General features: G+C 43.3%; 3 protein-coding genes across 3 annotated transcripts; 1 reads left to right on the top strand and 2 right to left on the bottom strand.

The window, feature by feature from the left end:
• Positions 1-1,308: 1,308 nt before the first annotated feature.
• Positions 1,309-5,000, bottom strand: LOC100568203 (zymogen granule membrane protein 16). The gene is made up of 3 exons (XM_003228219.4): positions 4,970-5,000; positions 2,133-2,274; positions 1,309-1,962 (listed from the first exon to the last, which is right to left on the bottom strand). Exons 1-3 carry the CDS (start codon positions 4,998-5,000, stop codon positions 1,629-1,631), a joined length of 507 nt encoding a protein of 168 aa, XP_003228267.1. The 3' UTR covers positions 1,309-1,628.
• Positions 5,001-10,679: 5,679 nt separating this feature from the next.
• LOC100568007 (zymogen granule membrane protein 16) lies at positions 10,680-14,191 on the bottom strand. Its single transcript, XM_003228218.4, has 4 exons — positions 14,152-14,191; positions 12,319-12,374; positions 12,007-12,148; positions 10,680-11,508 (listed from the first exon to the last, which is right to left on the bottom strand). Exons 2-4 carry the CDS (start codon positions 12,371-12,373, stop codon positions 11,142-11,144), a joined length of 564 nt encoding a protein of 187 aa, XP_003228266.4. The 5' UTR covers position 12,374; positions 14,152-14,191; the 3' UTR covers positions 10,680-11,141.
• Positions 13,236-22,965, top strand: LOC100567815 (zymogen granule membrane protein 16). The gene is made up of 4 exons (XM_062984641.1): positions 13,236-20,033; positions 20,715-20,770; positions 20,996-21,149; positions 21,976-22,965. Exons 1-4 carry the CDS (start codon positions 20,008-20,010, stop codon positions 22,286-22,288), a joined length of 549 nt encoding a protein of 182 aa, XP_062840711.1. The 5' UTR covers positions 13,236-20,007; the 3' UTR covers positions 22,289-22,965.
• The last annotated feature ends 1,986 nt before the right edge of the window (positions 22,966-24,951 follow it).

Genomic DNA, 24,951 nt, shown 5'->3' with positions numbered 1-24,951 from the left:
TGATGGAAACATCTAGATAAACAAAGAAGGCTTCCTGGCTAATGTAGGATATCCACATGGATGGTTGGATTGGCATTCCCATTATTCTTCACTATAAACCAGTGGTTCCCAACCCTTTTTTTGACCAGGGCCCACTTTGACCAGGAATCACTTGACCATGGAGTATTGTTACTAGTTTTATTTTTCATTGTTGGGTTGTATCTTGTGTATTTATGTTTATTACCTGTATTGTTTTTAAATTGTTGTAGGGTTCTGTTTTTATTATGTGTATTGTATTATATTGTTTTTATCATGTTGGAAACCACCCTGAGTCCCCTGAGGAGATAAGGTGGTATATAAATAAAGTTTTACAGTAGAGTCTCACTTATCCAAGCTTCACTTATCCAAGGTTCTGTATTATCCAAGACATTCTGCCTTTTAATAGTCATAGTTTTTGTAGTAAATGTCGCAAAGTTTTGGTGCTAAATTCGTAAATATAGTAATTACTACATAACATTACTGTGTATTGAACTGCTTTTTCTGTCAATTTCTTGTAAAACATGATGTTTTGGTGCTTAATTTGTAAAATCATAATGTAATTTTATGTTTAACAGGCTTTTTTTCTTAATCCCTCCTTATTATTTAAGATTTTCACTTATCCAATGTTCTGCCGGCCCATTTATCTTGGATAAGTGAGACTCTACTGTATTATTATTATTATTATTATTATTATTATTATTATTGACCAGGGATCACTTTGACCAGGGACCACTTTGACCAGGGACCAATCTCCAGCATTAGTACCAAAAGGGTTACGAATCAGTTTTTGGTCAATTTTAGATTGACCAAAAAAATTGCATTGGACAGACCACATCAGCTCTAGTTTCTGATATAGAACATATGCCATCCAATAGTCACCATCTGCTCTCCCACAGAAAACCATAATGGTGCATTGCCAATGTTAAAAGTGGATCAATAGAGAATGGGTGGATGGGTTCAGGGCTCAGAAAGAATTATCTTGGGGAAGGAGGTAATGGGGGTGTGATAATTAAATAAAAAGAAAGCTCAAGTTTGTTCTCAGCAATCTCATTGCTTCAAGGGCGAGAATTATTTAGGGTTGTTGTATGTTTTGCGGTGCTCCATGCAGTCATGCCAGCCACATGACCTTGAAGGTGTCTACGGACAACACCGGCTCTTCGGCTTAGAAATGGAGATGAGCACCAACCCCCGGAATCAGACATGACTGGACTTAACGTCAGGGGAAACCTTTACCTTTACCTATGTTTTCCGGGCTGTATGGCCATGTTCCAGAAGTATTCTCTCCTGACATTTTGCCCACATTTATGACAGGCATCCTCAGAGGTTGTGAGGTAGGATGCCTGCCATAGATGTGGGCAAAACGTCAGGAGAGAATACTTCTGGAACATGGCCATACAGCCTGGAAAACATACAACAACCCTGTGATTCTGGCCATGAAAGCCTTCGACAACTCAGAAAATTATTTAGCTCTTTAGATTTTATTGGACAGTAACTTTGAGCATCCCTAGACTGCACAGCCAATGGTGAGGAAGGCTGTGGCTTGCAATCTAAGAACATCTGGAGGCCTTTCCTATTCCCATCCCGCATCTAAGCCATAAATAGTATGTACCTCAAAGATTTCCCCTCTCTGCACAATTGGGAACATTCTTGGGATAGTCACCCCAGTGGAAACCAATGCTGTTGATGTATGAGCTGGCTCGTCCAGTGAAATATCGCAAGACGGTGCCCTTGAAAATTGGAGCTGCATTGAAGGTAGTGCCTGCATCATTTCCAAAGATGAAGGTGCGATTTTGATCAGTGATGAAGACCAGTCTCTGGACGTAGGAACCGTACCTCCCGGTGACCTGAATGACAGACTCGCCTTTGTGCAGGAAAATCTCCTCCCGCTCACCGGATGAACCACCGATATACTCACTCCAATGGCGGCCGTAACGTACCTGGAGACTGGTGGAACAAAATAGGGAATGGAATTAGTCCCCAAACTGCAGGAAACAGAAGAAAATAGTAAAATTTATTTATTTAAGAGTGCCCCCAACCCCAGCGAATGTGGATCGTTGACTGTATTTAGTTTTCAGCCAATATCTTACTCATTATATGTCCAAGCACATACTGACCCCACAATATAATTTGAATCAATATGAATCCTAATGGCAGTGATGGGTCCATCCTGCTGGTTTGCAGCATGGGAAAAGCGTTTTCCTCCATTCCCACCATAGTCACCAGAATAGGAAGAATCCCAAAGTGGCAGTAGAGATGCTGAAATAAGAGAGAAAGGGGTCCAATAAGTCATAGTAGCATATTCATGTACCTAAAACGAGAGGTGGTCTGCAGCTGTAGGAGTTAGACAAGGTTGTGAGCATGATTTTGGAAAGCCAGAATATAAATGTAAGACACAAATAAAAATTACCTGCATTGATAGCGCTTCCCCAACACAGTAAAATGAGGAATGGGATGCGAAACATCCTAGAAAGAGAGTTATGCAAGAATATAAACAGAAGGAACACTTGGCTCAAACCAGAGACATGTCTGAGGGGTATATCTCTACACTGTCAAATTAATCAGTTTGACACCACTTCAACCACCATGGCTGAATGCTATGGAATTGTGGGAGTTGTAGTTTTACAAAGTCTTTAGCTTTCTTTGCCAAAGAGTGCTGGTGCCTCACCAAATTACAAATCCCCGGATTTCATAGCTTTGAGCCATGAGAGTTAAAGTATTTGGTACTAGATGAGTTCCATGTTTCAGAGTTTTTTCTCTCCAGATTTTGGAATACTTGCATGTACATAATGAGAAACCTTGAGGATGGGAGCCAAGTCTAAACACAAAATAATTAATGTTTCATATGTAGCTTATATATAGCTTGAAAATAATTTCATAATAATTAATAATTTAGAGCACGAAACAATCACAAAGCAAAAGTGTTACCATCCCAGCCACCCACATGGATAATTTTGGATTTTGCAATCCCAAATAAGTAATATTCAACCTGTATTATATTCCCCAGTGGCACATTGGGTTAAACTGCTGAGTTGTTGAACTTGCTGACTGAAAGGTTGCCAGTTCGAATCCAGGTAGCAGAGTGAGCACCCACTGTTAGCTCCAGCTTCTGCCAACCTAGCAGTTCGAAAACATGCAAATGTGAGTAGATCAATAGGTTCCGCTCTGGCGGGAAGGTAACGGTGCTCCATGCAGTCATGCTGGCCACATGACCTTGGAGGTGTCTATGGACAACACCGGCTCTTTGGCTTAGAAATGGAGATGAGCACTAACCCCCAGAATCAGACACTAGACTTAATATCAGGGGGAAATCTTTATTATATCTCCTGCCCCACTCTCTTCTCACCCAAATGCTGGACTCTTTTCTTGTCCCAACATCCTTGATCACTTTGGTTGCATTCTTCCAGACCTTTGGTGTTGGGGGGAATATATAGTGTTGGAGTGCTATATTCAAGTGTGGTTATACCCCAATATTCTTTGGTAAAGAACTGTTCTACTCCTCACATCATAAAGAAAGCAATGCCCCATCTTTAAGATGAAATTAATGCCAGATTCCCTCCCACATCACCCTGGACTTACTTGGTGGTCTAAGCACAGGTCTGTGGATGGTCTGTTGATGTTCTACAATAGCAGGTGATGGAGATCACTGGATTTTATAGCTGTTGCAATGTACACAGTGGTGTAAGCTTTTCTTATGAACGCAGACACCAAGAACCACAAGGAGGAACATGCCTGAAGGTGGGGAAATTAGAGGGGGAAAGAAGGATGCACTTCAACACATTGCCATAGTTCAATGCACAAGAGAATAACTTTATAACTTTTTACTCAACATCCCAGTATCGCTTGTTTTTATGTCTACGACACTGGGATTTTTAGCTTTACAAGGACTTTGGATTTCTCTACCAAAGAAAAGACTACAGATTACAAACCCCAGGATTCCATCACATTGAGCCATGGCAGTTAGAACTGCCAAACTGCATTAATTCTACTGTGCCAAACTGCATTAATTCTACTGTGTAGAGCAGGCATGGGAAAACTTTGGTCCTCTGGGTGTTTTGGACTTCAACTCCCACCATTCCTAACAGCTTCAGGCCCCTTCCTTTTCCCCCTCAGCCACTTAAGCTGAGGACCAAAATTTGCTCATGCCTCGTGTAGAGCCAGCCCCAGGTCTCCGAAAAGGGAATAAAACCACCTTCCCTGAAAGTGTGGTCAGGCAACCATATCCAGCTATCTGTGGTTATGAAAAGCTTCTAACAAGCTCTGCGGTAATAACGGTCATCATGAGGAGGCAAATTTATATGAATTCTGAGGAAAAGCAAACCAACTGTCTGTGGTCAAGCCAAGTTTGGCAATTGCAGGAGGGCAAAGCAACCCAAAGATCCATTTTCCAGCAGTTGCCCATGTGTAGTGATGCCAGGAAATAAAATATATATCCCAGTTGTCCCAATATTGCAAGGGGAATCGGTATTAATCTTCTGCCATCCCACTTTCCCAATTGCTTTTAAAATGTCCCAGTTTCTAGCTTCTCCTCCCACTTTCCTCCTCCATTATCTGTTTGCTTCAATTGCTGCAAACTGAGTTCAACATATTAAAATGATTTCCAGTCCATTTACTAATAAACAGGGGAAAGTTGAGGATGCCAATCAAAGTGACTAATTACAACATTCACATTGTCCTACAACAGACAAGAATTCTTTATCCCACCCTGAACCTTCCACAGATATATAAACCTCCCTTGCTTAGTTTTCCAACAGACCTCACAACCTCTGAGGATGCCTGCCATAGATGTGGGTGAAATGTCAGAAGAGAATGCTTCTGGAACATGGCTATACAGCCCGGAAAACTCACAGCAACCCAGTGATTCTGACCATGAAAGCCTTCGACAATACTTGGAACAAAAAGTTGCTCTTCTCCCTAGACTCAGAGAAAAGCAAGCAACTGCAGCCTCTCCTACCTTTTGGTTTATCATTCATGCCTTTTTCCATCCTGATGTTACTTGGATGGAACATTCACATCACAGTGTTCATTTGTGAAAAGTATGTATAAAGAAATTTTGGCACTATTTTTAAAGCAATGTTGTGTGGCACAGTGACATTTAGAGAACAATAGGAGAGAGAAAAGAAATATCCTTGCACCAAGAAAGGTTTGCACTGGCCTCCCTTAAAGTTTTCTCCCTGGGAAAAAGCAAGCAAACTGGAATGCTGGGCTAAAACTTCATTAACATTGACAGCTATGAATGGCAATATTAACTGGTTGCTGTGAAATTTCCAGGCTGTATGGCCATGTTCCAGAAGCATTCACTCCTGACGTTTCGCCTACATCTATGGCAGGCATCCTCCGAGTTTGTGAGGTCTGTTGGAAACTAGTCAAGTGGAGTTTATATATCTGTGGAATAATGTCCAGGGTGGGGAGAAAGAACTCTTGTTTGTTGGAGGCAAGTGTGAATGTTGCAATTGGCCACCTTGATTAGCATTGAATAGCCTTGCAGCTTCAAAGCCTGTCTGTTTCCTGCCTGTGGGAATCCTTTGTTGGGAGGTGTTAGCTGGCCCTGATTGTTTCCTGTCTGGAATTCCCCTGTTTTTTTAGTGTTGCTTTTTATTTACTGTCTGGACATTAAATGTCTCCCACCCTGGACATTCCACAGATATATAAACCCCACTTGCCTAGTTTCCATCAGACCTCACAACCTCTGAAGATGCCTGCCATAGATGTGGGCGAAACATCAGGAGAGAATGCTTCTGGAACATGGGGGCACAAGGGGGATTTATATGATCCTATGGTAAGACTAAATAAATGCCCTATCTTTTTCACCTTAAACACCAGCAGTTGAACATAGTCTTACTGAAAGACTATATAAGGTAAAAGTAAAGGTTTCCCCTTGACATTATGTCTAGTCACGTCCAACTCTAGGGGTTGGTGCCCATCTCCATTTCTAACCCAAATAGCCGGTGTTGTCTGCAGACACCTCCAGGGTCATGTGGCTGGCATGACAGCATGGAGCACTGTTACCTTCCCGCCAGAGTGTTACCTATTGATCTATTCACATTTGCATGTTTTTGAACTGCTAGGTTGGCAGAAGCTGGGGCTAACAGTGGGAGCTCACTCCGCTCCTCGGATTTGAACTGCTGACCTTTCAATCCACAACTTCAGCAGCTCAGTGGTTTAATCCACTGCACCACTGGCGGCTTTCAAGACTATATAGTCTTACTGAATACACAGCAGTTATATATCCGTAATCATGATTTTTACAGTTTTAGGGTATGTATATGTTTTTATCTGTATTTATGTATTTAATGCATCGTATTTTATTTGATTATATATGGAGCATTGAATATTGCCATATTGTAAGCTGATCCGAGTCCACCTTGGGGTGTGAGAGAGCAGGATATAAATATAAATAATAACAACAACAATAATAATAATAATAATAATAATAATAATTTTATTCTTATATCCCGCCCCATCTCCCCGGAGGGACTCGGGGCGGCTTACATGGGGCCATGCCCAGACACGACAGCACAAATCAGATAAAACATTAAACCGAGCAGTAAAACTTCAACATGATTAAAAACAGTCATAAAAGTCAATATACACAATAATATTAAGATCCCGATTTGGGTCAAAAGATCCAGGCCAAGGTGCAAAGTAATATCAAGTTATCAGGGAGGGATAATTATGCAGCAGGTGTAATACTTAAAGTGCTGAATGAATCCTAAAAACAATCCAGAGGGTCTACTGCTTAATAGGTAAATAACATGATCCCACAAGGATCAGTCAACGAAGGCCTTATGGAATAGCCAAGTTTTCAGGCTCTTCCTGAATGAGAGTAGGGTAGGGGCCTGCCTAATCTCCCTGGGGAGCGAGTTCCACAGCCGGGGGGCCACGGCGGAGAAGGCCCTCTCCCTCGTCCCCACCAACTGCAACTGCGAAGTTGGTGGAAGCGAGAGGAGGGCCTCCCCCGACGAGCGAAGAGGTCGTGCGGGTTCATAGGGGGAAATGCGGTCTCGAAGGTAGGTGGGTCCCAAACCGTTAAGGGCTTTGTAGGTGATAACCTGCACCTTGAATTGGGCTCGGAAAATAAATGGCAGCCAGTGGAGCTCTTTAAACAGCGGCGTTGAGCGCGTCCTGTAATCTGCCCCAGTTAGAAACCTGGCTGCCGATCGTTGTACTAGTTGTAGTTTCCGAGCCGTCTTCAAAGGCAGCCCCACGTAGAGCGCATTGCAGTAATCCAGTCTAGAGGTAACTAAGGCGTGGACCACCATGGTCAGATCTGACTTCTCGAGGTATGGTCGCAGCTGGCGCACAAGTTTTAGTTGTGCAAAGGCCCTCCCAGCCACGGCCGACACCTGGGCCTCAAGTGTCAGCGCAGTGTCCAGGAGGACCCCCAAGCTGCGGACCTGCGCCTTCAGGGGGAGTGCAACCCCGTCAAGCACAGGTTGCCACCCAATACCCCGATCAGACGTACGACTGACCTGGAGGACCTCTGTCTTGTCAGGATTGAGCCTCAGCTTGTTCGCCCTCATCCAGGCCAATACAGCGGCCAGACACTGGTCCAGTATCTGAGGGGCTTCCTTGGAATTAGGTGGAAAGGAGTAGTAGAGTTGGGTGTCATCCGCGTAGAGATGGCACTGCACTCCAAAACTCCGGATGACCTCACCCAGCGGTTTCATGTAGATATTAAAAAGCATGGGGGACAAAATGGAACCTTGCGGGACCCCACAGGTCAATGGCCAGGGGTCCGAGCAGGTGTCCCCCAGCTTCACCAACTGGGAACGGCCCTCTAGGAAGGACTGGAGCCACTGCAGAACAGTACCCCCAAGGCCCATCCCAGAGAGACGTCCCAGAAGGATACCATGGTCGATGGTATCGAAAGCCGCTGAGATGTCCAAGAGAACCAGCAGGGTCACACTCCCCCTGTCCAGCTCTCTGCGGAGGTCATCCACCAAGGCGACCAAAGCCGTCTCGGTACTGTAGCCAGGTCTGAAACCAGACTGCGATTGGTCCAGAAAATCCGTATCTTCCAAGAATCCCTGGAGCTGGGAAGCAACCACCCGCTCCAAGACCTTGCCCAAGAATGGAAGGTTAGAGATTGGTCTGTAGTTACTGAGGTTAGCCGGATCCAAGGAGGCTTTCTTCAAAACAGGCCTCACCACAGCTTGTTTTAGGCCAGATGGAAATATGCCCTGCTCCAAAGAGGCATTGATTATTCTCACAAACCAATCAACTAGCCCTCCACTGGCTTGTTTTAAGAGCCAAGATGGGCAAGGGTCAAGGGCACAGGTGGTCGCCCTCACCGCTCCAAGAATCTTGTCCACATCATCAGGCTGCACAAGCCGAAACGAATCCCACAAGATCGAACAGACAGATGCCTCGGTTACCTCACCTGGCAATGCATCAAGGCCGGCGTCTAAGTTGGAACGAATCTGAGCGACTTTGTCTGCAAAATGGTGAGCGAACTCGCTACACCGAGTTGACGAGATGTCGGGTGCTCCCCCAACCTGAGGAGGGTGGAGGAGCTCCCCAACAACTCGAAACAACTCTGAAGATCTATTTGTTGCAGACGCGATGCGGGCAGTCGAGAAAACTTTCCTGGCTGCCCGCAATGCCGCGGAATAGGCCCTAATAGCGGCTCTAGACCGTGCTCGGTCAGATACGTCACGAGTTGTCCGCCAGCGGCACTCTAGTCTCCTTCTTGCACGTTTCATCTCCGCCAGCTCCCCAGTAAACCAGGGAGCTGGGGCAACTCCACGCAGCAAGAGGGGACGCTCAGGAGCGATCGTGTCTATTGCCCTGGACAACTCGCCATTATAACGAGTGACCAGGGCATCGACAGGATCGTCAGCTTCCATGGTAGACAGATCCCCAAGAGACCTCAGGAATCTCTCAGGATCCATAAGTCTCCTGGGGCGGACCATCTTAATTGGTCCACCACCCCTGCGGAGGTTGGAAGAGACGGTTAGTCTTAAACTGATCAGATAGTGGTCGGACCATGACAATGGAAGAATAATTTGCTCTTCCACTCCGACCAAACCGTCGCCCGCAACAAAAACCAGGTCGAGTGTATGTCCAGCTTGATGAGTGGGACCCGATATTATTTGGGACAGACCCATGGTCGTCATGGCGGCCATGAATTCCTGAGCTGCACCTGTCAAGGTGGTCTCAGCGTGAATGTTGAAGTCGCCCAGCACCAACAGGCGCTGGGAACCCAACACCACGCTAGAAACCACCTCTGCTAGCTCAGGCAGGGAGACTGCTGTGTCGCGGGGTGGACGGTACACCAGCAGAATCCCCAAACTGTCCCGGGTACCCACCTTCAAGTGGAGACACTCAAACCCGACCGATTGCAAAGCGACGCATCTGACCAGGGCGATGGACTGCCTAAAGACCACCGCAACCCCACCTCCCCGCCCTCCTGGCCTAGCCTGCTGATGCACCCCGAAACCCGGAGGACAAAGCTGGGTAAGACTAACCCCACCCAGATCATCCAACCAGGTTTCGGTGATGCAGGCCAGATCCGCATGTTCATCCATGATTAGATCCTGGATAATAGATGATTTACCTTTGACGGATCTGGCATTAAACAGCAGGACCTTCAGCCGGGAGGGGCTACCATGGAGGCTACCACACCTATCCTTCTCCAGGGTCGCAAGAACCCTGTTGCGCTTCTCCCTGGAAATGCGTTGACGGCAATTCCTCCTCCTCCCCCACACGACCTCGATGGAGCCACCCCCCGCCTGTTCCCCACCCCCCAAGGAGTCTGGCTCAATTGGAGCATCCTTAAGAGAATCTAGTCAGCTCCCTGGATCCAAAAGGTTACTAGACACACCATCTAACTTTACTTCAAAAGAAGGGGATAAATGGGGCCTACTGGAAAAACGTAGTGAGGTTGAAGAGGGTGAAAGTTGCTGGTCTGGTACGGAAAATGATTGGGCCAGAGTCTCTAATTGAGACTTTTCTAAAGGGGGGAGCCTACGCTGAGGACTACACATCCTATTATCTCTGGGCCTAACAGATGGTTGAGTGTGTAAAGATAGGTTGGCCACCAAAGGGCGAATCACGGGGTCCACAAATACTCTTCTAATGGTAATGCCCCATGAGAGCAGCCGGAACCTAAGGGCCCATAATTCCTCTGTTATAGACTTATCCTCAAAAGTGAAGATAAGGCGTAAAGAGCGATCATATGATTGATAGCCCTTATGGAGCCAAGTGATCATCTTTATCTTGACTGTCGTCAGGCTCCTTGAAAGAATTTGACCCAAGGACCTCTGGATCACTCTTTCCGAGGTCCATCTACCCCTGTTCAATATAGAGTCTTCAATTTGAAAAGCCAGCTGTTTCGTCTGTACAAGATGTTCATAGTAATCCTCTACGTATGGAGGAGAGAAATCCCCCTCCAACGGAGAATTAGTTATCGGCTTCACCGCTGCCAAATCTAGATCCAAATCTAGACAACAACAATTGGAATACTGAATGGCAGCTTATACCACTTCTGCATGAATACTATTGCTCTGCTTGTCTTCATTCCATTTACAAAACGTTTGAAGTTGGCCTTCAAAGTTAATGACTTCAAGTCCCAGAGTGAAGTGAGTTGTTAAGATCTCTGTTCACACAATGATGTTTTCTGCAAAGCAAATAGTCAATAAAGAAATGACTGGTAGTTTGTTTCAAATATGCTTTTATTGGATTGATATTGCTTGTCAACAAAACTATTGCTCAGCACTTAAAGACATAGAGAGCTTTGAAGAAACATAAAAAGATTGGGGCAGATTTGGTTGAGAAAAGAGATAATTAAATTGTGGAAAAGTGGGTAGAGAAGGACTGTGTGGTTTGGTGGATGGAAAGGTGGAAGAAAGTTGTCTGATAAAAGAAGACACATTAGAAATGGCAGACTAGGCAACCACCTCTTAGCTACTGAGGTGGTTGTTTTAACCTGGGATAGGCATCCTAATTTCCCTTATACAATTAGGCCAAAACACAATCCCCCTCCATTTTGGACTATCACAATTTGCTCACTCCTGATATAGCTTATTAGTGGCACATAGCAAAAGCTCGAAGCATTGCCTGCAAATATAGCACACCCTTTCCTTGCTTTGCCTCTCTTTCAGTGAATATGAATAACTTGTATTTCATTTCTTCTGATACACTGTGTGACTTCTACACTTCTTAGATTTCTTGTGTGGTTTGCCCCAGTGGAAGCTCAAGGCGTCTATGTAAGAAGCAGACCGGCCACTGATGTAACGTAAGACCGCGCTTCTATAAAGTGGAACTGCATTGAAGGTAAAGCCACGATAGCCGTAATAGCTATAGCCATTGTAGGCTCCAAAGACAAAGCTGCGCCTTTGGTTGGTGATGAACACAAGATTCTGGATATAGCTGTCGTATCTTCCAGTGATTTGGATGATGTCCTCATCGTCATAGAGGAAGATTTCCTCCATCTCCCCATCGGTGCCACCCACATAGTCACTCCACTGGCGGCAATAGCGGAACTGGAGGCTGGAATTAGACAATGGGTCAGCGTTAAATTAGTCCATGTGCAAAAAAGAATGTAGAAAAGGAGGAAAGCTGGACAAACTGATAAAATCATGCTCTTTTTAGCCTTCTTGTACCCATCCATGGAGCAGTGCCATGCAATGGTGAATGGTGGCTCCATTAAAGTAGGTCATTTAACTTGCTCTCTGTTTTATTGCATAGCTGCTTTGAGTTTGGGGAGCTATCCAGGTACTGAAACTATGTTTTAATGTCTTTTGTATGCCTTACACCTTCAATTATTCAGCTTGCCTTGCCATACGATCGTGAGACAAGGAGCAAAACTTATCTCCTTCCACTTTCTCCACACCAAGAATTCTGGAAGTTCTAGTTTGGGGAATCATTTGGACTTATTACCTGGAGAGTACTGTAGTTTAGGGATGTGGCCTCAAGCTCTCTAGCAGATTTTTAAGGACCCCCAAAAGCTACTTCTCCCAAGATCCCATAGGATCACCACACACTCACCCCACAATGTAGTATTGATTCGCCCGGACCCTCAAGGCAGTGATAGGTCCTTCCATTTGGTTTCCGGCATGCGAAAAGCGTTTCCCTCCGCTTCCGCCAAACTCACCAGAATAGGAAGAGTCTGAAAGCGGCAGAAGGAATGCTGGGGAAAAAAAGGAAATAAAGAGTTGAATGTGATGCATACAGTGGCATTTCTCTATACTCTCAAAACTCACTTTTTGTGGCCAACACTGTTAGGATTTTACCACATTGCATTTTTTAGCAAGAAGTTGTAATATCAGTTCAAGAAGCTAAGAAATGATGACTACTTACCGGAAGTAATGGTGCTTCCCACAAAGAGCAAAGTGAGCAGTGTGAAGCCAGACATCCTAGAAAAAGTGTTTGGCAAGAGCAAAAGATCAGAGGAAGTCTTGTAAGTAAGTAAAAGTCAAACTCTATTTCTATCTCCCCATGGGGACTCAGGGCGGTTCACAACATAAAAGGCAAATATTTAATGCCATATAATAGATCAAAGATTTGTCTAGTCTAGCATCAGTTTCACACAGGAGTCAGCTTTATATATGGGGAAAGCCAAAAAGTTGGACTTGAGGACGTGAGGTTGAGGACAAGTTAAAATGTTGGTTATTAAAGGAATTGTGTGTGTGTGTGTGTGTGTGTGTGTGTGTGTGTTGTATAGCGATTGCAATAAAGTAGCAGTTAGGAAGGGGTGTGAATATGCACACTGATTGTCAAAAGCTATGTGGATGCCAGAGTCAAGAAGAGTGAGAGACATGAATGTTGAAATTAAGATTATGATTGGGACTTACAGTCATCCCTACATATATGTGGGTTTAACGTTTGAAGATTTAATTATTTGCTTACTATAATCTCTCTAGGAATCTGTAAGTCATCCAGTGTGACTCTGTGGTCAATTTCTGCTGGAAGTACAGAGAGATTTTTAGAGAGAACATATCTTTAGGACTCTCTAGGTCCTCCAGTACAACCCTACGGTCAGCTTCGAGTGGAAGCTGATCATGAAGTCAACTACGATTGGAATTTTATGTACATCTGTGTACATACATAATTATTTAATATATGTATATACAATAATAATAATAATAATAATAATAATAATAATAATAATAATAATTTTATTTGTACCCTGTCTTTACTCGCCACAAAGGAGAGTTAAAGCAGCTTACATTAAAAGCATTTCAATGCAATTTAAAATCCATGCATAAATAAATGTAAAGAGTTATCCTATTTCTAGTACATCTGTACATAAAGTATGTTAAAAATGCTAATAAGAACTTAAAAAAAGAAACAAAGAAGTAAAAGTATATTTTTTTGTTCTGATATATTTTGGAATAAAATAGAAAATCCCTTCAGTGTGGAAATAAACATACCTAGCACTGGGAATTGTAAGAAAATGACAGATATTCCATTTTGCTATGTTATGTTATGCTCAGTGTGAAGATACATTTCCTTTTATCTGTCTTGCACCTCCAGTTATTCAGCTTGGGTTACTCAGGCTTCTCACATAATGAGAAAGGGAGAACTTCTTTCACTCCACTTCCTTCACATCAAGAGTTTGGGGACTTCTAGTTTAGGGAACTATTCAGAATGATCTGCTAGAAAGTTCAGATGGAGTAGTTCAGGACAGTGGACCAGAGCTTTCTAGCAGATGTTTCTTGGAGCCTCATAAGGCTACTTTTCCCAGGATCTCCTAGGATGGCTCTAATAATGTTAAATGGGAAGGAAACCAATGGCACGAGCATGTGAACTTCAGATAGAACTTTATACACCTCTATAGCATTCCTTTCTCTTTACTCATCTTCTTTCTAAGGAAAACTCCCAAGCGGTAACACTGTTCTTTGAGGTAAAATTGCCCTAGTACAGGCATGGGTAAACTTTGGCCCACCAGGTGTTTTGGACTTCAACTCCCACAATTCCTAATAGCCTAATGGGCTAAAATTTCCCCAGTCTTGGCTGAAACTATATGTTTCCCTAGCTCCAGAGGCACCTCCCAAATGCTATAGAAAGTAGAATACCCAGAACTGTATATAGCCCACCATCAAGTTGTATTAAATTTGGAGGTAGAACAACTTTCCAAATGTCCCCACTGTGAGCTGATTTGCAGCAAGATCTTTCCCCTCCCAGGCTTACTTGGTGGCCTGAGCAGTGCTGAGGATGCCCCGTGTCTGATTCTGCATCACTCAAGTCAGAGAGAACCCCTGATTTTATAGCTGTCGCAGTTTAAGAAGTGGTGTAAGTTTTTCTTAGGAACACCAACACCAAGAACCACAAGGAGGAACATAACCAAAAGTGGGGAAATGAGAGAAGGAGTGGGATACAATGTGAGGCGACTAGAGTATCAGGCACCTGGAGTGATCATACACAAGATTCGTTGACGTGAAACTCATTTTTAGAGAACTGCCATCTCAGCCTAAACAGCAAAGATGGTTGAATATATCTAGCTTCTAGATAAGGGGTCCACAAGCTGATCCTATCCTTTGGAGTATTAGCTGTCCCTCCTAATTTGGTGTCACTTGAAAACTTGATAAGCATGCCCTCTAAACCTTCATCTAAGTCAGTGGTTCTCAACCTATGGGATGTTTTTGCCTTCAACTCCCAGAAATCCTAACAGCTAGGAAACTGGCTGAGATTTCTGGGAGTTGTAGGCCAAAACACCTGGGGACCCACAGGTTGAGAACCACTGACCTAAGTCATTAATAAATATGTTGAACAGTACTGGGCCCAGGACCAAACCCTGCGGCACTCCACTAGTCACTTTTTTCCAGGACAAATTGGAACCATTGGTGAGCACCCTTTGGGTTTGGTAACTTAACCAATTACAGATCCACCTAATAGTAGCATTGCTTAGCTAGCCCACGTTGGACTAGTTTGCTTGCAAGAAGGTCATGGGGACTTTGTTGAAGGCCTTACTGAAATCAAGATATGCTACATCCACAGCATTCCCTACATCTACCAAGTTTGTAACTCTATCAAAAAAAGATGTAAGATTAGTCTGGCATGACTTGTTTTGAGAAATCCATGCTGACTTTTAGCAATTACAGCATTTCATTCTAAGTGATTGCAGACTGCCTCCTTAATGATCTTAAGGAATTTTTCTTGCCATTGATGTCAGGCTGACTGGATGGTAATTGTTTTCCCTTCTTGAGGATAGGGACAACATTTGCCCTCCTCCAGTCTCCTGGGACTTCTCCTGTTCCTACATGTCATGAGGTCCTAAGAAAGACTTATAGCCAAGCACGAGTTTATGTGGACTATGTGGACAGTCCAAAGTATGTGGACTGTCAAAAGAGCCAGCTAACAAAAAATCCTCTCTACACTCATTCCTAATAGCTAGGCCAAAGGTGGGAGCATATTAAATCTGATGTTCAATGACTCATCTCTTGGCATGCCAAGTTAGGATAAACAGTACAATTTCCACACTGAGCATGCATATTCAGCAGCAGAGTAGCAAAGCGCAAGGGCAGATGTCTTCATGTGTCTGGTTGTGATCCCCAGGTGGTGCCAATCAGCTTTCATACGATATTATTTCTAGCACCCATTTTTTGCTTGATAGTCAGTCAGCACTTCTCGTAGGTCCAGGGTAACTCCTTGGTTTTTTGGTGTGCTGCAATGCTCCAGTGGGATTCCTTCCCAGATAACCCTCAGAGCTCAAGATGCTTGTCTGTTCTTAAGGTGAAAAGCACATGTCTGTGTTTTAGATGGATTATGTATTATTGAGTCATGGCAATTGTGGCTGGGCAATCTCAAGGCCCCTGGACTTCCTTCTAGGGGTTAAAAATCTCTCAAGAAAATGATGCTTTCAAACTGGCTTTTCTATATGGCCGCCTCAAACGACATCCCATTGATGATGGCTGGAATTTGTTAACACAGTTATAACTGAATACACAGAATAACTGAGTATTCACCATGGCAATATTGCCATGATGATAACAGTCTCTCAGTCCTGACAAACTCCCCTTCCGTGAAGCCCTTCTGTTCTGTGAAGACCCCTCACCTAGGAAGCCATGGTAAGTCATGTTCCTTGAGTATTTCCTCTTACCTTCAGCACCTTTCCTTCTTTTTTATTTTGTACCTCATCTCTACATGGCAAACGCAAAGATAAAGAGCACTTAGACTTTTTGTCTTATTGTAAATATAACATGTAGACTTCTCTTGGAACTGTTTTAACTAAGTGCTAGGTATAAAGTCTTAAGATAAACAATAAATAATTCATCAAATGTTGACAGGCGCAATTCATGAGGTTATCGCCGTGTCTCTGTTTCCTAAAGAAAATGGCCCAAGGGCTTCAACAAAGAGAGGCAGAGATGCTGAAAAGAGAATCAGCGATGAAAGCCTTCTGACATGGCTTCAAGCCAGAAATGTTGCCAATGATTCTAAGGTGGGATCTAAAGTGATGGGAACTTGTAAAACTCGCATAAATGGAAAAAATGAGAGCAGTAAATCATGACTATTCAAGCCATCTTCCACATCATTTCTGTAGATTGGAATATTTTGGATAACTGGCTAGGGAAGGTATGGGCAAACTTTGGCCCTCCAGGTGTTTTGGAGTTGAAGTCCAAAACACCTGGACGGCCTAAGTTTGCCCAGGCCTGAGCTAAAGTTTAAGGGCTGAAAAAAGCCTCCCTCGAGTGAGGGTCCTGGCCGCCTTATATTCGGGTCGTCTTATACTCGAGTATATATGGTAATCAGAGTTGGACAGTCTTATCTTAAATTACAGTTTAATGTAAATATTCAAAAACATTTAACCTACTGATGCCTCAATTAATGTAATTTTATTATTTATTTATTTATTTACAGCATTTATATTCCGCCCTTCTCACCCCAAAGGGGACTCAGGGTGGATCACATTACACATATAGGCAAACATTCAATGCCTTTTAACATAGAACAAAGACATGACAAACACAGGCTCCAAGCGGGCCTCGAACTCATGACCTCCTGGTCAGAGTGATTCATTGCAGCTGGTTGCTCTCCAGCCTGCGCCACAGCCCAATTTTATTGGTATCTATTTTTATTTTGAAATTTACCAGTAGCTGCTGCCTTTCCCACCTTTGTCTTATACTCTAGTCAATCAGCTTTCCCAGTTTTTTGTGGTAAAATTAGGTGCCTCAGCTTATATTCGGGTTAGTTTATACTCAAGTATATATGGGTAATTGATTTGTTGAGGCAACCTGCAAATGCTTTTGGGGAGGTCTATGGATTTACTTCTCTTTCAGTCGTAGTGCCAGGACTCACCCACTGTTCTGCTTTGCATCTGCCTATACACACATACTGACATATAGTTGTTATTTGGTGTGTATCATAGCTTGTCATGATAAGAAACATGTGTCATTAGGATTGGTCACTCACTGTAGTAACTTATTGGGTCACTCCCATACCAGATCTTTCCACAATATTGTAGCTAAAATTTCAGTAAATTTAACAAAATCAAGGATTATAAAACAAACAGCAATGAAAAAACGGTGTGCTTGTAGCATGGGCAGACAACACAGAGGGATTCGAGACATCAATGTAATTGATAATAATGATGCCTTTGACTGGAGCGGATGCGTACTGTAAGGTTCAAAAAGTAAAACAGAATAGAGTTTTAATTTTGTAGGTATATTTATGCAGTATGCGGCTGCTGAGGAGCTCCTGGTGGTGCAGCTGAGCTGCTGAACCTACTGACCAAAAGGTTGGCGGTTCGAATCTGGGGAGCAGAGTGAGCTTCCGCTGTTAGCCCCAGCTTCTGCCAACCTAGCAGTTCGAAAACATGCAAATGTGAGTAGATCAATAGGTACTGCTCCAGTGGGAAGGTAATGGCACTGCATGGCACTCCATGCAGTCATGCCAGCCACATGACCTCAGAGGTGTCTACGGACAACGCCGGTTCCTCGGCCTAGAAATGGAGATGAGCGCCAACCCCAGAGTCGGACACAACTAGACTTAATGTCAGGGGAAAACCTTTACCTTTACCCTTTTATGTGGCCGCTAATGCAATTCGCACCCTCTTAAATACCTTCCCAATGATACCACTGTCTGAGTTTTCTTGGTTTGCCTTTTGTTCTCTTTCTTTCTTTCTTTCTTTCTTTCTTTCTTTCTTTCTTTCTTTCTTTCCTTCTTTCCTTCTTTCCTTCTTTCCTTCTGTCTTGTTAGGCTGCAAGCCTGAAGGCAAAATCTGTTTGGTTTGGCTTTTTTAATTGATCGATAAGCTGCTCTGGGAGCCTTTCCAGCTGAAAATGGGATATATGAATGCTTTAAATAAAGAAGAAAGGCAGGCGCATTGCAGTGTGATACTGCAGTGGCCTTGATTTAAGAAAATGTCTGAAGCCCAGAAGGAAAAACAAAAAGGCCATGTTGAGGGGCAAGGAAGCTGAAGAGAAATGTACTCTTACATAGCTTCAAACCAGGGATTTTCAGAGTGAGAAATGTTACTTCTAAGTAGAATGACTTTAATAGCATCTTGAAGTCATCCATAGTTGTGTGGTGAGTGATTGCACAATCACAAATAGGCTCAGCATGTCACTACACTTATTCTTAGGCTCTGGGGACTTTGCTAGCGACTTGGGAGAAACTCTCTAAAGGACAATAAAACTGGAGACATGAGAAAATGTTGCTAGAGAATCAGCTAGACAACCCTGAACTGGTCACTAGGGTTGCCAGTTTAGAAATGCCCCAAACTCTGTGGCTTCCAGGCCAAAATCTGAGACCTAGGAATGATCAGTACTGAGGTTGTTAAGTGTTATTATTAAATATAAACCACAGGAGCCTAAAACTTGAGATTCAAAGACATACAGAACTTGTATGGACTCACGCTGGCTATCTAACAATGTTTCTCTATTTCCAGAAAGTATCGCGGGTCAACTCAGGTCCATCTGACTTAGCCCCACATTTGTAAAAGTTGGTGGATGTTCTAGTTTGCTCGAAAGTCCAGAGTAATCTTGCAGCCTTGGGTTAGACAGTAGGATCTGGTCCTATTTGGACCAGTCTGCTGTCCAAATGAGATACCATTGTCATCCCTTTTCTCATGCAAACTTCATCACAGGGCAAAGGGAGTGGATCGAGGCTATGTTATTGCATTGCTGCTCCCAACTGACCAAAGAGACCTGTCTGAGTTCCTAGTCATTGTGGACACTCCATGCTGACATCAACAGAGGTGCCTGTGCAACCAGGATGAAGATGGGTCATGGGTCAGAAAGAACATTCTAATCAAATTTGCAAGTAGTGAAACCCACAAAAGTCAGACTCACAAATTCAAGGGCCGACTATATTTTGTCAATGAATAAATACATACTGCCAGTTAATCTGTGAATATTACCTCTTTGTAATCTGAAGTTTCATGAAATAAACATTTAGGTTAACTATAGGACAGTTGTGAACTTATTGATCCTGGGTCTAGTTAACACAAATAATTTACTATGGGGCTAGTCTGAAGTTACAATACTCCAAACTGGAGGATGGCTCTTTAGAGCTCTATGGCTACATCTATATTGATGACAACATGACACAGGTAAGTAACACCTTGTTTTCACTACATCTCAGATTATGGGGAAAGCAGGATGGTGTCACTGACACCTATGAACACACAGCAGAGCTGATTCTGAATCAGAACAGCCCAGTTTTCACACTACTCTGAAGTGCAGGGCTGCTCCAGAGCTTTGGGGAAGCTCCAGCACATTCCCCAACTTTCTCTAACTTGGAGCACGCCGTATTAAGTGGCTGTATCCAGTATTGGGCCAAGATGGCTCCATGCATCATGTAAATGTCACGGAGTCTATTTTCTCCCATTTCAAGGTATAGTGCCCATATAAATGTGCCACCTGACTGTAAAACCATCCCCATAGCAGTGCTCCTTCGCCCATCATTTCTTCACCTTTGGTCTTCTAGTTCCTCTTTGTGGCTCTTGGTTTTCTAAGGAAAAATTGCTCCACACCTTCCATTGCAACTGCTATAAAATCTGAGGTTTCTCTTCAGTTGCTGTTGCAGAATCAAGCCGCAAATCGTGCCATGGCTACTACTGCACAGGCAACAATGTAAGTAAAGGATACAACCTTCCCTAGAAATCTGGCAAAATACAGGGATTCTGCTTCCTTCCAAATGGGATGGGAAAGACCACTTCTGTTTAAAGATAAGTAAGTGTTTGTAGGGTTTTCTATGAATGAGTTGGAATTATGTTCCTATGAATTTGTCTTCCCAAATCAGGAAGAGCAGGGTAATAGGAGCTTTGAACTTTGTCCAAAAAAAATCTAGATTTTTGTCCAGGCTCATCTGCCCTCAGTGGTGCAGTGGGTTAAACCCTTATGCTGGTAGGATAGCTGATTTGAAGATTGGGTTGCTGACCTGAAGGTTGCCGGTTCGAATCCAACCCAGGGACAGTGCGAATGAGCTCCCTCTATTAGTTCTAGCTCTATGCAGGGACATGAGAGAAGCTTCTCACAAGGATGGTAAAAACATCAAAAACATCCAGGCATCCCCTGGGCAACATCCTTGCAGACAGGCAATTCTCCAGAAGTGACTTGCAGTTTCTTCTGACAAAAAAATTCCATGAATTTCAGAGTGATCTGAAAACATTTACTATGTCATCATCTCCTTCATAAAGTTTTTGTTTGGGTCAAATTGGAAAGAGGTGTGACTTTTATATGTCATCTTGAGATCCTTGAAATGAAAAATGAAGTGCATATAATCAAATATTCCTCAATCATCTCTCTTTCTAGGGTGTTCTGCTTTATTTTCCTCACATTCCTCTGTTGTGGTATCAACATCAATGCAGGTAGGTCCTGGCTAGGGAAAAAGAGCCACTGTTCCACTGTCCTTTTTTTGTCGTTGGGTTCAGTAGAGAGCTGGTAAAAGTTACTTGTTTGGACTACAGCACCCAGACAGAGCTGGCCTCACCATGGCCAGTGATGACTGAGATATTGTGGGAATTGTAGTCCAAGCTCGAGTTCAGGAATAGGCTATTCTTTCAACTTTTTGTGTTCTGAAATTTTACTTTCAGGGAAATTTGAGCCACAAGTGTCTTCATTATCACATCCTTCTTCTTCTCGGGAGTATGGTGGGCGCGAAGGAGATGAGTTCACACATGCTCGGATCCAAAAGAAAGGGCCGATCACTGCTATTAGGATCCGAGCTGTCTGGCATTTCATCGTGGGGTAAGAGAGTTCAAACACTTGCCATTTGAAAGGAGAGAGGGAGAGAGTGCTCTGATCTTGCAATAGATTAAACATATGCTACTCAATGAGGAGATGGTATGCACAATGGGGTTGCCCTTTCTTTCTGTGGCTGAAAATGTACCTGTAACAGCTGTTTTCTTTGGAGACTTATAGTTTTGCCATGAAAAAAAATGTACATGATTTAGACATTGTGTAAAAATGGTGCCAAACTATCCAATTCTTTCAGAATCTGGGTAGGTTTCAGTGTCTAAGACACACAGTGATGACCCAGACAATCAGTTCAAAGTATTTTTGGAGCCTCCAGTGGCGCAGCGGGTTAAACCGCTGAGCTATTGAACTTGCTGACCAAAAGATTGGCGGTTCGAATCCGGGGAGCGGGGTGAGCTCCCGCTGTTAGCCTCAGCTTCTGCCAACCAGCAGTTCGAAAGGATGCAAATGTGAGTAGATCAATAGGTACTGCTTTGGTGGGAAGGTAATGGCACTCCACTTCAGCTTAGAAATGGAGATGAGCGCCAACCCCCAGAGTCAGACACGGTTAGACTTAATGTCAGGGGAAACCTTTACCTTTTTATTTACCAGAGTGAGTATCTCCTAATGACTCAACAAGGCAATTTTCCCACAAAAATGCCAAAGTCCATGTGCCACACAAGACCTGGAAACACTGGAGAATTGTAGTGCATGAAAAGAGGGATTCTGGGGGTTGTACTGCACAAAAAGTTAGGTTCTGAGAGTTGTAATGCACAAGAAAAAGAGAATCCTGTTCTAAAAGGGACATTGTCAAGTAGACACTCTTCTTTTGTTCCAGCCTCCAGATCTGTTATGGGCAGCGATGGAGTCAATACGTGGGTGGCCCATTTGGAAAACTGCAAGAGGTCCCATTGTTCCCAGGCGAGTCCATTACACAAATCAGAGGGAGTTATAGCAGCTATCTTCACAAACTCGAATTAATCACTGATCAAGGGCGCCAGTTCTCCTTTGGACAGGACCGGGGCATCCTTTTCAATGCAATTCCACCCAAAAAGGACACTGTTTTGCGTTACGTCAGTGGCCGCTCTGATTATTTTATTAAGGCCATCCATTTCCACTGGGATGTTAAACCCGGACAGAGAGAAGAGTGAAAACAGCAATGGGCACAGAGCTTTAGAAGGATAATTTTGGACAATAATTCCCAGTGACCATGCCAGGTAGGGGATTCTGGGAATTGTTGTTCAAAAACGTAATTCTTCCAAGCTCTGGCTTTATGGTGGTGCATGGTCTAGGTTGGTAGGTACAACTCAACTCTGAAGTGCAAGGCTGCTCCCTCTTTCCCATTTGTTTCCCATATCACCTCCTATTATGAGCCAAATGGTTATTCCAATCCCCCAAGTATCCACAAATTCTTCTGGGTGGATTCAATTTTATCTGTTCAAACCAGTGGTTTGGTCCTCCAAATGTCTTGGACTCCAATTCCCAGAATCCTCAACCAGCTTGGCCAGTGCTCAGGAATTCTGGGAGTTGAAGTTCCAAACATCTGGAAGAGGAGGGATCAAAAACCACTGTTTATATATTTCTGATGTTTTATCACTCTTCCCCCCCCCCACCTCACAAACCCTTCTATCTTCCTCCACACATATTTTATCCATCTGCTCAGCTCTTGTTCCTTCTAGCAAACTGTGATGTCTTTCTACTGTTGATCAATTGAGCCAACAAACCTGTCCTGTTTAATTAAAGTTCTCTCTTCTGTCGAATGTAAAACATGATCAAAATCACAGGCTGTTTGTAACACCAACCAATAAAATGCCAATTTTAAATAGTCTCAAGTTCTGAAGTTCTTTATTCATTGTCTACCCCTTTGAAGAATGGAGGAAGCTCTACTATGTGAACAGAGATTCATAGAAGTCATTCAGACTTGGAACCTGGATGTAATGAAAGCTGGAACATGTTCAGAAGAGGGCAGTAAAATGTCTGCAATCCAAGCCATATCATCAATGGCTTCAGCAGCTGGTGTATTAAAATAGCTGAAGGAATGCTATATAGATGGAACAACTTGTTTTCTTCTAATGATGGGACTAGGATTATGAACCAATAGGGTCAAATTATAAGAAAAGAGGTTCCACCAAATGTTAGGAAGGACTTCTTGAAACTTGACAATAGAATAGATTGCCCCAGGGGGTGGTGGACTCTCCTTCTTTAGGTCTTTAGACAGAGGTTGGATGGCCATCTTTCTGGAGTGTTTTAGTTGTGGGTTCCTGCATGACAGTGAGTGGGACTAGAAAGCCCTTGTGGTCTCTTTCAATTCTATGATTTTTGAATTTGTTTTACAATATATGTTGGGGTGCAATTGTAGCTTTCATCCAAGCCAGGGGAATTTTTGGCACTTCAAAGGGTTGATACTGAAATTCTAAAAATCTGTTATCTTGTGAGGCTGATGAATGTTGTTGGTCAAAACATTAAGAGAGGCATGTCTCCTAATTCTAGGTATGGGAAATATGACTGGGAGATGTTTTGCCAAAGGCAAGTATCCCTTTTAGGCTTGAGAGCAATAACCACACCTGTGGGAAAGGTTTAAAGCTTTAAAGTCAGCCCTTCACATTCACCCCATATCCCTTCACTAGCCCACAAGTACACAGCTCTGCCTTGTCTGCGTAGAAGCTCACTGACATAGCCCAAGGCGGCTTATTTAGACATGCAAATTGCCTTGTTTATGCATGCAAAGCTCTTATTTATACATGCAATGTGATTTTACACTTCTGTACTAATTTGTACCCTTGTGTGTCTAGACTCTAGGTCTTGACAGGCCATCCATCATACTTGTCTTTGAAGGCCATGTTCCCAGTTCTTATCAACTGTCCTTGGACCGCTCCCCAGGTGCAGATCTTTCTACTAACTGAAGCCTTCAAAGACAAGAATCTATTCCAAATTTCTCAGGTGTCCTAGTAACTAACGGTGCTTGCCAAACAAGTCTGGTTTTTAATTCTGTAGCTTCTTGGCCAGATCTCATCTTATCTTGGAAGCTAAGCAAGGTAGTTGTGGCTAGTCCTCAGATTGGAGACCATCAATAAATCCCAGGTTTCTGGAGGTTATACTTCAGAGGAATTATAAAAATACTCAAACTACTACTATGTCTTGCTCTAAGAAAATCCTATGAGATTCATGGAGTCACCATAAGTCAGCAGGCAACTCGAAGGCACATTCACAGGGAGAGATGAAGCTACCTAACTCCTCATTACAATAGTCCTCCGGCTTCTTTCTCATACATAGAACAAGGAGGGGGATGTGAGTGGAGAACACAGAATGCGCTTCCTCTGTTTCTTATGGCCAAACATCGCCACCTGGAGGCATTGCAACCACATCCTACACAATCCTTAGGGAGAGAGTTTAAGATCTGATTCTCAGCAGACGTTCCTGAAACACAAGTAGGAAACTGTAGTGAACAGGGTCTTCCATATTTGATTTTACCTAACTGACCAACACATCAGGAAATCAAGTTGGGCATCTTATGAATTATAATTCATAATTTCTTCAAGGAAATGAAGGCATCAAAAGTATTGGCAACTCCATACACACTTTGTAGGACTGATTATATTGCAAGAAAAACTGGCTGATGGTCGTATAATGCATTTCATTACAGAATGGAGATTTAAACTCAAGTTTCCCCTATTCTCGTTTACACTCCAATAATTATGGTCAGCCCTCCACATTTGCTGTGGTGAGGGCCCCAAAACTCCTGTGAAAGTGAAAAACTCTGAATAAAGAAATTGCTTTTTTTTCACCTGAGACAACACCTCTCTAGGAATTTCTG

This window comes from Anolis carolinensis, chromosome 6, assembly GCF_035594765.1.
Source record: "Anolis carolinensis isolate JA03-04 chromosome 6, rAnoCar3.1.pri, whole genome shotgun sequence".
Classification (NCBI taxonomy): domain Eukaryota; kingdom Metazoa; phylum Chordata; class Lepidosauria; order Squamata; family Dactyloidae; genus Anolis; species Anolis carolinensis.
The sequence above is the reverse complement of the archived record's forward strand: the minus strand, read 5'-3'. Positions and strand labels throughout refer to the sequence as shown.

Excerpts from the sequence above, each read along its gene's own strand:
- LOC100568007 (XM_003228218.4), bottom strand. The coding sequence starts at position 12,373 with ATGTCTGGCTTCACACTGCTCACTTTGCTCTTTGTGGGAAGCACCATT. Across the intron at positions 12,149-12,318 it reads GGGAAGCACCATTACTTCCG|CATTCCTTCTGCCGCTTTCA; the intron begins GTAAGTAGTCAT and ends TTTTTTCCCCAG. Across the intron at positions 11,509-12,006 it reads AATCAATACTACATTGTGGG|CCTCCAGTTCCGCTATTGCC; the intron begins GTGAGTGTGTGG and ends GTCTAATTCCAG.
- LOC100568203 (XM_003228219.4), bottom strand. The coding sequence starts at position 5,000 with ATGGAAAAAGGCATGAATGATAAACCAAAAG. Across the intron at positions 2,275-4,969 it reads CATGAATGATAAACCAAAAG|CATCTCTACTGCCACTTTGG; the intron begins GTAGGAGAGGCT and ends CTCTTATTTCAG. Across the intron at positions 1,963-2,132 it reads GATTCAAATTATATTGTGGG|TCTCCAGGTACGTTACGGCC; the intron begins GTCAGTATGTGC and ends TTGTTCCACCAG.
- LOC100567815 (XM_062984641.1), top strand. The coding sequence starts at position 20,008 with ATGGCTACTACTGCACAGGCAACAAT. Across the intron at positions 20,771-20,995 it reads TGGTATCAACATCAATGCAG|GGAAATTTGAGCCACAAGTG; the intron begins GTAGGTCCTGGC and ends TTTTACTTTCAG. Across the intron at positions 21,150-21,975 it reads GTCTGGCATTTCATCGTGGG|CCTCCAGATCTGTTATGGGC; the intron begins GTAAGAGAGTTC and ends CTTTTGTTCCAG.